The following is a 16,251-nucleotide window of genomic DNA, read 5'->3' as shown; positions in this document are numbered from 1 at the left end:
AAGAGGGGTGTTTTTTTTTTCATTCTTAAAATGGAATGAGATGGAATCTTAATTCAATGGTAAAGATGCGTCTACTTTCTTATTCAAAAGAACGCTTTTGAGGGTTTAAAGGCTAGATTCATTTCTACCTTTACAGCACAACTCATCACTCTGGTCTCCGCAATCATTGACACCATCACAGGCCTTCTTCCGAGGAATGTGTTTCCCATTCACACACTGAAAGGAGTCGTTTGTTGGAGAAACTGTAAAGTAGGAATTATCTTTGTGAAATTTATCTGTGGAATTGTGGGTGACATCTTTATCACATGTTTGGATTAATGGGGACCTGAAGATAAAGCCAGGCACAAATAAAAAATGATATAAAATGTATGGGTGATAGCATTGACATAGTATATATGATTAATAAGGAAACTAAACGCCAAAGCTGGCTTGTGGATGCCCTTTTATAATCTCTGAAAACCAGCATTTATTGTGGAGGTCTCTGCTCGCTGAGATGGGGCAGGGGTTTCGGGAATCAGGAGCCCTTGCTGACACTGGCGAACTCTGGTGCTCATCCATTCCTTTCACGCTACTACTTTATCCCCCACCCCCATCCTGAGGCTTACTTGGCAGTGCTGTTTACATTTTGGTGGTACTTATTTTTTAGCACCGAAAAAGGCTTTGGTCTTTAATACTGTATATATGGCTAAAATATTCCAAGGTCACAATGAAGGAGAAAAGTGGCAATGATTGCCTGAGGCACAGATGTGGTCACTTAACCATTTTAAAGGAATGTGTAATCGGCTGGACCTCTCGAGGGAGATGCTGAGTTTCTTCTAATGTTTTATTAACTTGTGTTTGCTACATCAACTTTAATCCATATGTTCAAGGAATCAAAGGGGAGTCAAGCAACTTTACTTCCCATATAGGAACCTGGATAGAAGTAATATTTGAGTGGCAAAAAAGGTACAATAGGGGAAAAGCACCCATTTCGGCTCTAAAACCCAAAATTTGATTTTGCCATTGTGTCTGACTGGCAAGAGGGTATCAGACTTGGCGTGAAATAAACAACTTTGAAGGAAGGGATAGTATCAGGCCAGTTCTCCACTAACCTTCACTCCCTGTGTAACACACCACACCAGCCAAACCCTCGGAACTGCTAGTTAGTCCCTTAGTAAAAGTACATTCAGCCAAACTGGTCTCAAATCCTCGACAATGCACATGTAGACATTCAGTGGAATTTATATGAAGATCTCTGCTTTGAGTATCAAGAGCACCTCTGCAAATCAAACAAATGAAACAGTAAGGTAGAATAATTAGTACTTTGTATTTATAACTTTATTGTAGGAGGTAAAGGACTATTTCCTCTTATTTTCTACATAAGGGTGATAGATTGGGCAATATGCTTAAATTCTCTGAGCTTCAATATCTTCACCTGTAACAGGGAATATAACTACCTCATTGAGTGTTGCAAAGATTAACTAAAACAATCAGTTTAAACTGACTGGCCAAAGTTCAAAACATGGCAAGCACCCACAAATATTGGTTTCCTCTCCTCTGTTTCTTGTTAAGGAGGAATGCCTCTTCGTCCACACTGCTGATTTCTTTCCAACCTGAGATGTGTCATTCTTGGCCTCTCTCTACGGCTTAACTCATCTTCTCTCCAGGATGGGAGTGGATTAATTTTATCAGGGAATTTTGGAAATGTAAACCAGGAAAGGTCAGCCCAGCTCTTCCATTTTTTCCCTTCGGGTCCTCTTCACCTGCCGAATGCTGTAAGTCTTACCTGGTTGGCCCCATTGTTGCCTGGGATCAGGGAGGTTCAGTTAGTTTGATTCTAGCAGGTCCATTTTGCTTTTACGCTAAGCTACATCCTCAATTCAGTCTTGACAGTATTAAGTGATATTTTGACATCTATGTGCCATTGCTTGGACTTCTCAGTTTGTTCAGAATTTGTGTAGCTAAGAGGCTACCTCAGTGACCTGATATCCTAGAGATGATGAGTTACAGTGAGCTATTCTTCCAGAACATTCAATTGCTCCCTGCTTTTCTCTAGAAGTTAGTGGGGAAAATGGGTTAAAAATAAAAGGTTGAGCAAAGATGTATCAGGCAAATGTAAACAAAAATTAAGCAGTAATGGCAATATAAATATCAGATAAATTACAATGAAAGGGAGAAAGAGAGCAATTAAATGGAACAAAGAAGTTCAGATCCATAATGAAGATATAGTGGTCATGAAACTGTGCCAAACCACATGGAAATATGAGAACAGATGGGGGCCATTTGGGGCAATCTGACGCGTGAATAATCTGAAAAACCTCTCAACCTATAAATATCTAAAAGTACTAGATAAATGTCCTCAATGAGCTCTTAAGGAATTAAGGGAAATACCCACTGGCTAAAATCAGAGAAGTCTGTTCATGAGCTTATACAAAATATAAGAACAAAAATTGGGAGATCAAAGAGTGAGAGAGTTTGCCATTAGGTTGAATCACAGGTTGTAGGTCACAAACTGTCGAAAATAAGAAATACTCTATGGCTCAGTTTAATGATAAGAGACTCTCAGTAATGAACTACTAGCAGACGTGGTTTAGGAAGAAGAAAATTGAAGCCAGAACAAAGAAGTGAGATGAAAGAAGCAACAACAAACCAGGAAGTTGGCAAACATGAAGTACATCTGAGTAAGCACTGGCTGAACAAAAGTAATGATAATTGCTTATTATATAATGATAGCAATTAACTTCAGGAATATATAAAAATAAGGTTGAACAAAATACTGGAAACTTGACACGGTAATGCCATTCTTTGTATTGATATTATTCCCGATGAGGCCAAGGACTTTCTAAGTTAAGGGTTCATGGTATAAATGTAAAGATAACCGCTAAAGGAATAGAAATAGGATGTATATAATTTTCAAACCAATTAGAGGAAGAAAAAGGAGAAGATTAAGAAACAACAACAACAGCTTTATTAACCTAATAGAAATTTAAAAAGGAAGAAACAAGAGGACAGAAAAAGCAGGGTAACTAATAAGCCCAAAACAAGACAGGAAAAATAAATTCAACTGTAAATAATCCCAATAATGTAAATGGACTAAACTCTTCAGACAGTTATTGTCATATTGAATTTTTTTAAAAAAATCTAGATATGTGTTGTTTATAAGGGACACACTTAAAAGATAAAAGCATAGAAAACTTGTAAGTAAATAAATGGGAAAATATTTGAATAAAGCAATCAACAAGCTTTCTAATGGATAACACATCTATTATGCAGAACCCTGCACATGAAGCATTTAAAATATACTCAGTACAAAGCAAGTCTCAAAAAACTATTTAAACAATTGTCATCATATGGAGACATTCTCTCTCCATGATAAACTTAAATGGTAAATCTATATAAAAAAGTTAACCAAAAGCGAACTAATATACTCATTAGGAATGTAAAAAAAGAAACTTCTAAATTATGTATGAGTCAAAGAAGAAATTATATTGAAAATTAGAAAATATTTTGAACTGAACAATAAATAAAATATCCACTTATAGAGGGTTATGGCATGCAGATGAAGCATTACCTAGAGGGAAATTTGTACCTTAAATACTTATATTAGAAAATAAGAAAAACTGAAAATTGATGAGCTAAGCATTTTAACTAACACAATTAGAAAAAAAAAATAGGGAAAAGAAGAGAGAGAGCCAAAGATAAAAGTTAATGAAAATAAAGAAACAAAAGAAAATTTACAAATACAAAAATCAAAAACACTAATCAAATAGACAAATCTCTGCAAGGTTGAGAAAAAAAAGAGAGAAGGCATATATAAACAACATTAGGTATGAAGGAGTGGACGTAATCATAGGTGAATGTATTTGCAAGTCTACAGATGGGCAAAGGATTGCATCCAGATACCTGAGCAAACTTTGGGTGTTCTAAGTGCTAGTTGAGCATAAACACACTTCATCCTCATGACAGGCAGTTAATATGCTCAGGTTACAGTTGAGGAAGTTGAGGCACAGAAAGATAGGGTAATCAAAAAAAAAAAAGTTGGAATAATCAAATCAGCCCTGGGAAAATTCAGTGACACGAAGCACTCACAGTGGAAATCCAAGGTCAAGGCAGGCCACGTTGGCCTGTGTAATGCTCCAGCTTTTTCCACACACAAACATTTTTTTATCTTGGTCTACAAGTTTTACTTCAACAATTCCTTCCGAATGTCCTTTTTCATTCTCCAAGGAAACACTAAATTCTTCTAAAATTAGAAAAAAAAAAGAATGAGCAATATTCAGGCACTCTTTCTCCTCTTGATTAAGTCTCTAAAGTAATAAAATACATAATTTCTAATTAACTTTGAACACCATGAAGATTTTTTTCTTTTTTTTGGCTGCTTTGGGTCTTCGTTGCTGGGCACGGGCTTTCTCTAGTTGCGGTGAGCGGGGGCTACTCTTGTTGTGGTGCGCGGGCTTCTCATTGCGGTGGCTTCTCTTGTTGCAGAGCACGGGCTCTAGGTGCACGGGCTTCAGTACCTGTGGCTCGCGGGCTTAGTCGTTCCGCAGCATGTGGGATCTTCCCGGACCAGGGGTTGAACCCGTGTCCCCTGCATTGGCAGGCGGATTCTTAACCACTACGCCACCAGGGAAGACCCACCATGAAGATTTTAACAAATGGTAAGCAATCATTTTATGAGGGCTTATTATGTGTCAGTGGCTGTGCTACCCAGTTGTAAAAAAAAGTACCATAAAATACTCATATCAACCCTATGAAGATTAGGGTGATATTTATCCCTATTTTTACACATGAGGAATCTAAATTTATCCATTTTTATACATGAGATTAAGTTACTTGCTCAAGGACTGAAGCCAGGAATCTGAACCTGCTATATTGATCTGACTCCAAAATCCGTGCTCTTAAAAGTTAGCCAAGCAAATAATGAAAATGTAAGAAAGGTTTATGTATTCTCATATATTTAAGGCATTTCATGCCTCAAGAGAACAAAAGTCTGACCCTGACAAAATAATCTCCGCAGTTGCTTTCATCCTCTCCAAAAAGTAAGAGAGATGGACTCAATTACGGAACTTTCTTCTTCCTGTTCCACAGTACCTTAAAATCTTAACTCAGCAATACAAAAATATTTAGGCTACTCTGTGCTGGCATACGTCATGGTAACTTTAAAAAGAACGTTTTAAGCCTTCTTCTGTAAATTCATGAAATGTCTGTGATAATTCATATCAGAAGACAACGAGCTTAAGGTTTGCTGTCATAGCTAAAATTTCATGAGCGCTCTCTGTGTACTATTCACAGAGCTTTACATACATCATGTTATTTAATTTTCACAAGAGTCTTATGAGTTAGGAACTACTGTTACTCACATTTTACAGATGTGAAAACTGCATTCCAGAGAGTCCACATAGTTTGCAATAATTGAGGTGGGGCTTGGAGGGGCTTACAACTAAATCTGACTGACAGTGAGACCCTTAAATCTTAAGCACTCTGCTAATCTACATATTAGGGTCCCAGCCCTCCTCACTACATTAGGCACCTGGATGAAGTCTTGACACGCTCTCTGATCTGATGTGGCAAGTTTGCTAGGTTGGAGTATATCCTAGGCCAGCAATGGCCTGAGCTAAACCTTGGGTCAGGGCTGATGGGTTGGGGCTAGGAAAAGGGGTAGGGACTGGTGGGATGGATGCTGGAAGAAATTATTGGGGCTGGGGCTCAAAGGGGTTCCATATCAGTATCAGTCTCATGTAAAGCCCTTTTCACTGGGTTCTGAACCAACTCAACAGCTCTGGGAATAATCCCTTTAGCCAAGCAGAAGTGAGAGTGGGGATAATTCTGAAGGGCTGGGCAGCAGAGAGTGGCATAGGCACTGAGGGGAAGGACCAGCCTCAGGGCCTCATGCTCTAGACTCAAGGGCTGGCTAGATTCTGATGATCCCCTAATTTCTTTAGTTATCACCCCAGTTACTAGTGAGGGTCTAGAGAAGAATTTTGAGTTGTCGTCATAACATTTCATAGGAAAAGTATTTTCTAATAGAAAATATAGTAGACAATTTTCTTCTTACAGAATAAACTAGGCTTTTCCTACCTTCACCTGTGCATGTTCCTGTTTTTAAAAACTTTGCCTCTGGACGAAGACATTCAAAACTCTTCTGCTGACAGTAAGTTGGGTAGCTTTTCCCATTAGCTGAACACACCCTGGTACCATTCTTTGGGCACTGATAAGGAAGTTTACAAATACAGGTCCCGTCGATGCATTTCTGCCATGGTTGGCAGAAGACTTTATTGCAGGAGAGACATGTGTATTTTTCAGTTAAGCACTTTTTCTCCACGAGATCCTCTTGAGATGTGTCTGATGTTGAAGTGGACTATAAAGCACAAAATAAACATTAGCTTAGCAACAAACTAAAATCTTTTTAAAGATGAATACATGAGCTACAAATGACCAGTGATACATGGGTATTCAGATTAATCAGTATCACCATCCCAAAGAAATGCATACAGTATAAGACATGTTTCATCAGTGATAATTCTCTGTGCCGATAAGGGAAGTGTGACAGATAATTTTTAAACTCAAATCATGGAAATAAATGTTGATATAACCTTCTTCAGACGCTGTATACCAAAATCTTCCCCTTCCTGGAATTTATTAAAAATAGAAAAGTAGTCTAAACATATGTTATCAGGACATCATTTAAGTATATTATGGCACATTAAAAAAGAAAAGATGAATACATGAAGGAAAGGAACAAAACAGACTCTATACCCCACAGTATAGATGAGGGTAATGTGGTCTGGGGTTTTTTAGAATCAAACAGCCCTGGCTTCTAGTCTCAACTTGGGTACTTATATGGCCTTGAGCAAGTTACTTACCCTCATGAGACATGTTTCCTCATCTGTAAAATGTTTCCTTCTATTTTGCAAGGTTACTGTAAGCATTAGAAAGAAAATGTGTATAATGGTTGGCAGGTACTAGGCATGACATCAGTGGGAGCTGTTATTATTCAAAAGCTAACATAAAATTCTGCCTTTGAAGAAATCAGTGAATCTTGACAGTTATGTTAAGGAGTAGAAAATTTGTTGGTAATTATAGTCTCATGGAATGAATTGAGAAATGAAATTGATTAATTCTATTAATAAATGCAAAACCATTTGCTGAACTACTATTTTGTGCAAAATCCTGCTAAGATGAACATGACATGCGTTCTGTCTTCCAAGGGCTTGAAATCTAGACAATAAGATAGAAACATGCATAATAACTGGGGTAAGTGATATAACAGTCATACAAATAAGATACAGTATTCTTGGAGATCCAGAGTGGGAGAGAACAAGTCTTTCTGGGGGCATTTTTTTTTTTTTTTTGCTTCTCCCTGTGGCATGTAGGATCGGGGATCCCAACTAGGGATTGAACCCATGCTCCCTGCCATGAAAGCACAGAGTCTTAACCACTGGACCGCCAGGGAATTCCCCCCAGGGGCATTTTAAACAGCCTCATGGGGCATCTGAGCAAGGTGAGGAAGGTCAGGTGTTAGCAGAGGGTAGGTGCTAGCAAAACACAGGAGGAACGGTGCACAATGTATTTAGGGAATCGCGAGCAGTCCCAAGTGATGGGCTTGTGTGTGCTTCAACTGGGATGGTCATTGGTTAGGAAACTGGGGAGGAAGAGGCAGCAGGAGTGGAGCAAGAAAATGATTTGGAAAGACACTTGAACAAGCAAAAGCAAGAGGACTGGACAATGTAATGCATGTAGGGGTTGACGGTAGAAATAGGTTTTGAGGCTGAGTGTTACTAAGGATGTATAATGCCATTAATCAATATAGGTATTAAGGTAGAGAATTATGAGTTTGGCTTGGGACCTGTTGATTCTGATATGTCTGAAGGATGTGCATTTGGAGATATTTTGTAGAAAAGGGAAATGTGTGTCTGAAGCTTGGAAAACAGACGATTCGCTCATTCATCAATTAATTCACTGAATGATTTAGTAAGCACCACTCTGTGCCAGGGAACAGCCTGAGGCTAGGGTCAGAGGGATAAAAATCCCTGCCTAAGGAGTACACCAACCAGAAGAGAGACAGGCAAGCCTGACTGACAGTTTCCCTGGTAGACGTGGGCCGGGGATGCCATTAGGACAGTGGTCCCATGGCCTGACTAGGAGGCTTGAGAACATCTCCAAGAAGAGCTGATGTCTGGGATAAGCACTGAGAGCATTGAGGATTCAGCTGGCAAGGGTGGTGGGAGGTGCTCCGGGCAGGACTGTGAGAACAGGAACAGCAAGAACAGGGAGCCACTGAGAGACTAAACAGTGGAGCAAATTTGCATTTGAGGAAGATCTTTCTGGAGATCAGATCAGACAAACAGGCAGGAGGCCAATTAGACCTGCTGGAATCCAGAGGGAATACAATGAAGGCTGGGAATAGATCAACTGGGTCAAAAGCCAGTTGTGGAAAGTCAAGGCTCTCTCTCTGTCCCCTAGACACCCCCTTTGGAGGATGGGCATCCTTTTGTCCAGTCTCCCCAGCCTCCAGCCATAACACCCCCCCAACCTTGCTCAGTGCCCTCCAGCTGCAGTAACAGCAAGCTGGGGCAGAAACAAATTGAACGATCTTTAAGGGCTATGATGAAGACAAATAAAAACCAGTCATTTAAAAACCACACAAAAATTTGCAAAAGCTGTGAAAGTCATTCTATCCAACATGCTTTTCAGTAAACTTTATCAAATAGTCAGGAAATTTGACAAATTTGTCATTAACTACATTGGGTTTTGACACACTGATCTAGAATAAAATCTAGTAATTACATACTTTTCATGGTTCCATGTACCTCTTTTGTAGCACTTATTAGAGTTGACGGTTTTGTAATTACTTAGCTCCTGTGTCTTCCACTGACAAAATTTAAGTGCCCTGACAGCTGGGACTGTGCAAGCAGAAAAAACTTGATTTTTTCCCCCCAATTTATCCCTTTCTGAGGTGTCATTTTTCCTTGATCTTTAGAAAGAAACTTGGGCAAGTGCCATCAAGTTTTCAGTCACTCTTAGATTAGAGCAAAAATGAAAGATTAAAAGAATTTTGGTCCCAGGAACAGTCATATATAACAGTCATATTCTACAATGTCCAGTTCTGGGTAATCATTTAGACTCTGACCTTCATTTCGGTTGAAAGGTCCTTTCTCCTAGCTCAGACTTTCTTCAGGGGCATGGTGGGCCTGGTATTCATTGAATGAATGGTGAAAAACAAAAACAAAAGCAAAAAGAGAACACTGAGGAGAATTTTACATTTTAGGAGCTGAAGATTTTAGGAGCATGGGCTCTAGGCACGTGCGCTTCAGTAGTTGTGGTATGTGGGCTCAGTAGTTGTGGCTCGCGGGCTCTAGAGCACAGGCTCAGTAGTTGTGGCACGTGGGCTTAGTTGCTCCACGGCAAGTGGGATCTTCCCAGAGCAGGACTCAAACCCCCCCATGTCACCTGCATTGGCAGGCAGATTCTTAACCACTGCACCACCAGGTAAGTCCCAAGCCTAGTATATTTTTAAACAACAGGTACTTTTTAAACAACTGCCCTATAGAACAAAATTATTTTCAGTAAAAATCATGAAAGAAATGAATAATAAATTATAGAGAAAAATTTAAACAGCAAATATTTTCTTTTATTGAAATTTCATATATAAATATATACAAAGTCATGCTTGTGAAAAATAAAAAAGTAAAAAGTAAAATTCATAGTATGGTACAAATAAGGAAAAAAGTACTAGACAAATATTTTAAATTACATTCATATACTTAATGAAAAAGGAAAAACTATACCTATATATAGGCCTGTTGCAGTAATGAATAATAATATTATAGTTTAAGAATAATTAAATATATTAATAAAAATAATAAATTTCATTTTAAAGATACTGAATAGTATCTTTCAGTATTTTTACCTAATCTGATATTTTACCTAATATTAGGTAAAATATTTCCTGTATGAACTACTGTTTGTACTCAGCAAACAAAAATATTACACCTTTCAGGCTGCATTGTTTTTACTATTTTAGATTATGAAAACAAAAATTCCAAATGGCCATTAGAATGACAAAACTGAAAAACTCAACTTTTTTTGTTTCTTCCTTCTTATAATCGCTGTGACAACACTTTATTTTGAATCTATTATAAATTCAGGAAAATATAAGAACATAGAGCTTGAAGACGAACTATACTTGAAACGAATTTGAACAATTCCAATGCATAATGCATATGAGACTGCCTATGTCAGGGTAGAACTGAAAGTTGGCTGAATTAACTTCCATTTTTAATACAATGTATATTAAAGAATAAGCTTTAAAAAGTGCTCATTTGAAGTTTACATTTGTATTTTAAAAACTCAACCTCAGCAACCCCAGCAATTGTTAATAGTGCCATCTAATAAAATAGCCACTAACCAAAAGTGGATATTTAAACTAAAATTATTAAAATTAAATGGGAATTCTTCTGTTTCTAGTCAAGATAGACTTATAAGGGTACCAAAGCTACCCTAGTTCTATTTAGCCTAAACCGATCAAGAAATGGACAAAATACAGACGACAATGATTTTCAAGACACTGGACATCAGGCAATGAAGGGTAGAGATCCCTAAGACTAAAGAAACAAATGCGGTAGGTGAGCCCTACAGCTGTTCCACGTGATTTCCTTCAGAGAGTTCCCAGACTGTGGTGTGGAGAGGAGGAACTTGAGCTGAGCCCAAGGGACTTCTTGAGGAGACAAAGCTGAGAGTCTTGGGAGACCAAGGCAGTTATACTTCACAGAATAAAGTACTGGAAACAAGTAAGTGGCATAGAGAGAGGACTTTGTAGCTCTGTAGACGATCCCCTTTTAATTGTTCAGCTGAGTATTTATCAGCACCCAAATGTGAAGAAACTACCAGAATGTGAACCACCCAATAGAAATCAAGGTAACAGGGCCCACGCTCATACAGTGCCATGAATAGTGCTTGTTCTCAACATTCTGACTGGAAAATTTCATTATTCATGGGGCATTGGAAGGAGTACAAAGAAGGATCTTGCCTCAGTAGTATGGAACAATTAGTCCTAGACTGAGCATTGTTCTGGTCCTACCTATGAATGCTCAAAAGCAAGACCTGAAAGGATCAAACTGTTTTCAAGTAACTTAACTGCATCTCCGAACAAAGCTCAAGAATATGTATAGGAATACAAAAATACCCAGCATCTAACAGGATAATATTCCTAATAGCTGGCATCCAATAAAAAATACAGGCATGCAAAAATACAGGAAAATATGACCCACAGTGAGGAGAAAAATTAAATTGATTGAAATTTACCCAGAATCCTTAATATAGATGTCAGAATTTGCAGGCAAGTATGTTATAATATTTATTATAACTGTATTCCATATGTTCAAAAAGTAGACAAGAAAAATATATAAGAGATCCAAATTGAACTTCTAGGGATGAAAATGACAATATCTGAGATAAAAATACACTGGATGGAACTAACAACAGATAGGACATTGCAGAAGATTAACAAACCTAAAGATTTATTAATAGAAACTATCCAGAATGAAATGTGGAAGTAATAGAGAATTTTTAAAAAAGAACAGGGTATGAGTGAGCTGTGGGACAGGTTCACGTGGTGTAGTATACGTAGTATATGTGTAATTGGAGTTCCACAGGGGATGAGAATGAGATGGGAACAAAAAAGTTATTCGAAGAAATAATGGCTGAAACTCTTCCAAATTTGATAAAAATTATAAATGCACAGATTCAATAAACTTAATGAATCCCAAGCAGCAGAAACATGAAGGAAACTCCACCAAGGCACATCATCTCAAATTGCTCAAATAACAACAGTGAGAAAATCTTTAAAACAGCCAAAGAAAAAGACCTATGTGAAAAGGCACAAAGGTAAGGGTGACAACAGAGGTCTCACGCAAGTGAGAAGACAGTGAAGCAACATTTTTAAAATACCCGAAAAACCCCCCTGTCAACCTATAATTCTATACCCAGCAAAAATATAACTTGAAAATTAAGGCAAAATAACAACCTTTTTAGACAAAGAAGAGTTGAAAGAACTAATCACCAGTGTAACTGCACTACAAGAAATGTTAAAAAAAAAAAGTCCTTCAAGCAGAAGGGAAATTATCCTAGATGAAAATCTGTAGCTACATGTAGGAATGAAGAATACTGGAAATATCTGGAATTTTTTATATGGGGGTGGGGAGGAGGTAGCCATTATCTCTGCTTTGTACCTTTTCTTATAGTATCTTTGACTTTGGTATCAGAGTAACATTGACCTCATGGAATGATTTAGGAAGTAAGTTTTCTCTCCTTTTTGGGGGGTGGGGTGGGCAAAAGAGTTTGAGATTTGGTGTTGTTATTTGGTAGAATTCACCAGTGAAGCCATCTGGTTTTGGACATTTCTTTGATAAAAGTTTTTTCTTTCTTTCTTTTCTCTCTTCCTTCCTTCCTTCCTTCCTTCCTTCCTTCCTTCCTTCCTTCCTTCTTTCCTTCCTTCCTTCCTTCCTTCCTTCTTTCCTTTCTTTCCTTTCTTTCTTTCTTTCCTCCTTTCTTTCTTCCCTTCTTTCTTTCTTCCTTTCTTTTAAAATCACTGATTAATCCCTTGTTACATGTCTGTTCAGATTTCCTATTTCTTCTTGAGTTGGTTTTGGTAATTTGTATGTTTCTAGGAATTTGTCCATTAATCTAGGTTATCTAATTTGTTGGCATATAATTGTTCACAGTATTCTTTTATTATTCTTTTGATTTATGTAAGGTCAGTAATAATATCTCCACTTTCTGATTTTATTTATTTGAATTTTCTGTTTTTTGTCAGTCTAGCTAAGGTTTGTCAATTTGGTTGATCTTTTCAAAGAACAAAGTTTTGGTTTAATTGATTTTATTGTCTTACTATTTTTAAAATGTTTTCTGTTTCTATTCAAATATTTATTATTCCCTTCCTTCTCCTAGCTTTGGATTTAGTTTGCGCTTTTCTAGTGCTTTAAGGTATAAAGGTAGGTTATTGATTTGAGATTTTTGTTCCTTTGTAATGTAGGTATTTACTGCTACAATTTTCCCTCTAAGTACTGCTTTTGCCAATCCCATATGTTTTGGAATGTTGTATTTTGTTTTCACTCATCTCTAAGTATTTTCCAATTTCCTTTATTATTTCTTCTTTGACTACTGATTAAGAGTATGCTGTTTATGTTCCACATATTTGTGACTGAAATATCTGGCTTCCCTGTTCTTTAATATCCCTTGGTTATTGATACAGCAGCCACTCCCTCTGTGCTCTGAGTTTCTCTCCCATCCTTTCCTAAGTTCCCTTACCTCTTTGTCTGGGTAGGTTCAGTAAAACCAGAATTCTCATTTCACTATTCAGAACAACTTAAGTCTAACCCACTGCCAGCCCACCCCATCATTGACATCATTGATTCAATGACATAATCAATGACAAAATTGATATATGATGGGTGGATTATCAGTCCATCAAAATAGACTCCAAATCAGTCCATCAGAATGTTTTGATATAAAAAGGGAGTGGGGCTTTTTATTCCCTAGAAGGAAATCTGCTCCCGGCTTTCAAAATAACAAACATTTCTCCTAGCTGTACATATTTTATTTCATGTTGAAAATGTAGATATATTTTAAAACTTCTTTGAACACATTTATGTTGTCTCTATGGTAACCTCCATTTTAAAATGGTTATTTCTCAGCAGGTGGGATAAAAAATCATTTCATTTTTTTTGTTTCTTTATAGTTTCTTTAGTTTCTTTATTATTAGTTTCTTTATGAACTAATAATTTAAGAAGTTCTGGAATTTTCACAAATATGATATTAACTATTTTCAAAATGCTGTTTCTTAAAGGAATGAAGACAACTTTATTGTTGGATGATTTTTCAGTAAAAGAAAGAGGCTCTTTTCCTTTGGGTAAGTGAAAACTACTATATTCAATTTTTTTTTTTTCCTGTTTTTTGTCCAGGAATCCAAAATGTGGCTGAAATATCTTTTTTGCAAAAAAAAAATTTTTCTTGTTATAATGTAACATATTTATTTGGTATTTTAAAAAGAAAAATAAAGAATGAATAAAACAGAATTTCTGAACTCTGAAAATTCATAAATGCATAAAACATAAAATAAAAATCACCAGCACGGGCTTCCCTGGTGGCACAGTGGTTGAGAGTCCGCCTGCCTGATGCAGGGGACGTGGGTTCGTGCCCCGGTCTGGGAAGATCCCACATACCGCGGAGTGGCTAGGCCTGTGAGCCATGGGCACTGAGCTTGCGTGTCCGGAGCCTGTGCTCCGCAATGGGAGAGGCCACAACAGTGAGAGGCCCGCGTACCGCAAAACAAAACAAAACAAAACAAAAAAAATCACCAGCAATCCCATTACTCAGAGATACCAACTGTTATTTATCTGATATACATTCCTCATGAACTTTTAAATTGCCATTTATATAAGCAGTTATATGTGTGTATTTGTGTGTGTGTGTGTGTATTTTTCTCTTTAACAAAAATAAGATTTTTAGTGAGGGCTTTTTTATTTCAATAAATATAAAAGCACAATTTTAATGGCTACATGATAGTTCATTTATGGACTACAATAATTTAATCGATTTTAATCAACAAGCACTTATTTTACTTCCATTTGTTCTGTACTATAAACATTGAATATATATTTTAGAAGTTACAAGAAACAAAGTATATAATTCTGATTTCTTAGGTAGTTTTCTTTAAATATTTGCTGCTATAAACAGGCATTGAAACAAATTTTGGAATTGTTTCAAAACTCTTTGATCACAAAAGCAGGCAATCATCAATAAGTATCTAAAATGTCTTAAACATTTCTAACTTTAATAGATCAGCTTTCAGACTGCCTACAACCTGTCATTTCGGTTTTATCTCCTTGAGTTGCCTACAAAGTCTCTACTCTGATCAAACGGGTTTATTCATGTGGAAGAGCCCAGTGCTGTGCTGTCTTTCTGCCATAACACTTGCTGCTTTTTCAGGCCGAAAAATCACTTCCTCTTTCTCTTCACTGATCAAATCTAATCCAGAATTATAGGCCTAGCTCAAATCCTATTTGACCCAAAAACCCTCCCTGACCTCCTAGCAGGAAGGGACTTTTCCTCTCGTTAATGTCCCTTGGCAGATAGCATTTGTACCATTTTTTGACAATTAAATATATACGTCTTTTAAAAGTTCCTTCTCTTGTGTTTTCATATATTATTTAAATTTTGCTTATTTCCTCATTGGCATACTTGTATCGTCTTTCTACAACTGTACCAAACGGTTACTGAAGGAAGAGATCAGTCTTGCCATTTGCCCAGCACTCTACCTTACACATAGATAGAGGGAGCTTGATAAATGTTTACTCTTTTAATGATTACTGTAAATATAGATCTATATTAGTAAAATTCTCATTCAGTTCAATTTCTATGCACAGAGAATAGCATATGAAAAAAGCAATTTCTTAAAGCTCTTTCATCAAGATGTTAACATAAAATCTTTGTTACTGACTAGACACTGTCATTGTTGGCAACTGAACTATGTAATCCTTAAGTCAAAATAGTATCCTTAAGATGTTTTCTGTATTTTTATAGTATTTGAAATATCTACTTAAAATAGTTTGCAGAGATATTGAATTACTTACCTCACCAAAACTTAAGCAGAAGCACAAAAGTAACAGAACAGCATGAGCAAGCTTCATGCTGGAGACAATCAGGGTCTGTATCTCGACTGTGGACTCTTCTGCACCTCAGATATTCTTTTGAAATTTAATTTTTAACCTCTGAAAAAATATTTAAAAAGAGCAAGCCTCCTAAAGAGCTTTGTACTTTTGAACTCATGTAGATTTTGGCAAAATTTCAGAGTTTTACTGTAACTGAAACCAAAAAAGGCCTCAGTAAATGGCTGAGGGACTGTGTTTCCTGAAGAGGAAACTGATGCCCCACCTTGATACTGATACTTCTGTTTTCTAGAGAAGACAGAAATCACTAGAAGAAAGTTCTTATGTTTTGGTAAAATAGAATTATATATTTTTCTTTAAGGACAAAAACTAGGAAATGCTAAGAAGTAAAAGTCCATCATATTGAAGGTTATGCTGAATACATTAGAAATCCTCACCAAAACGCTTCCTTTCATTCACAAGTTGTTCTGTGATCAAATTATTTTCTCTAAGCAGAAATGCTGTCAACAGTTTGGATCCTCCTGAAGCAGATGTGAGACAGAGTTCGGGGTGTGAGATACTTATCAGGTATCAGCTCCTGGGAAAGGAAGGGAAGAGAAGCAGG

At 37.0% G+C, this 16,251-nt stretch overlaps 1 protein-coding gene across 1 annotated transcript in view; it reads right to left on the bottom strand.

Moving 5' to 3' along the window:
* Positions 1–16,102, bottom strand: part of CFI (complement factor I) — a 34,789-nt gene extending 18,687 nt beyond the window's left edge. The window contains 6 exon segments of the mRNA XM_007463228.1: positions 129–242; positions 1,092–1,258; positions 4,069–4,222; positions 6,058–6,337; positions 15,612–15,749; positions 16,085–16,102. Coding sequence (XP_007463290.1) covers positions 129–242; positions 1,092–1,258; positions 4,069–4,222; positions 6,058–6,337; positions 15,612–15,749; positions 16,085–16,102 — 871 coding nt within the window.
* Between the last annotated feature and the right edge of the window lie 149 nt (positions 16,103–16,251).

This window comes from Lipotes vexillifer, unplaced genomic scaffold (assembly GCF_000442215.2).
Source record: "Lipotes vexillifer unplaced genomic scaffold, Lipotes_vexillifer_v1.1 scaffold769, whole genome shotgun sequence".
Classification (NCBI taxonomy): Eukaryota; Metazoa; Chordata; class Mammalia; order Artiodactyla; family Lipotidae; genus Lipotes; species Lipotes vexillifer.
Note: the sequence above shows the minus strand (reverse complement) of the source record. Positions and strands in the feature narration are given on the sequence as shown.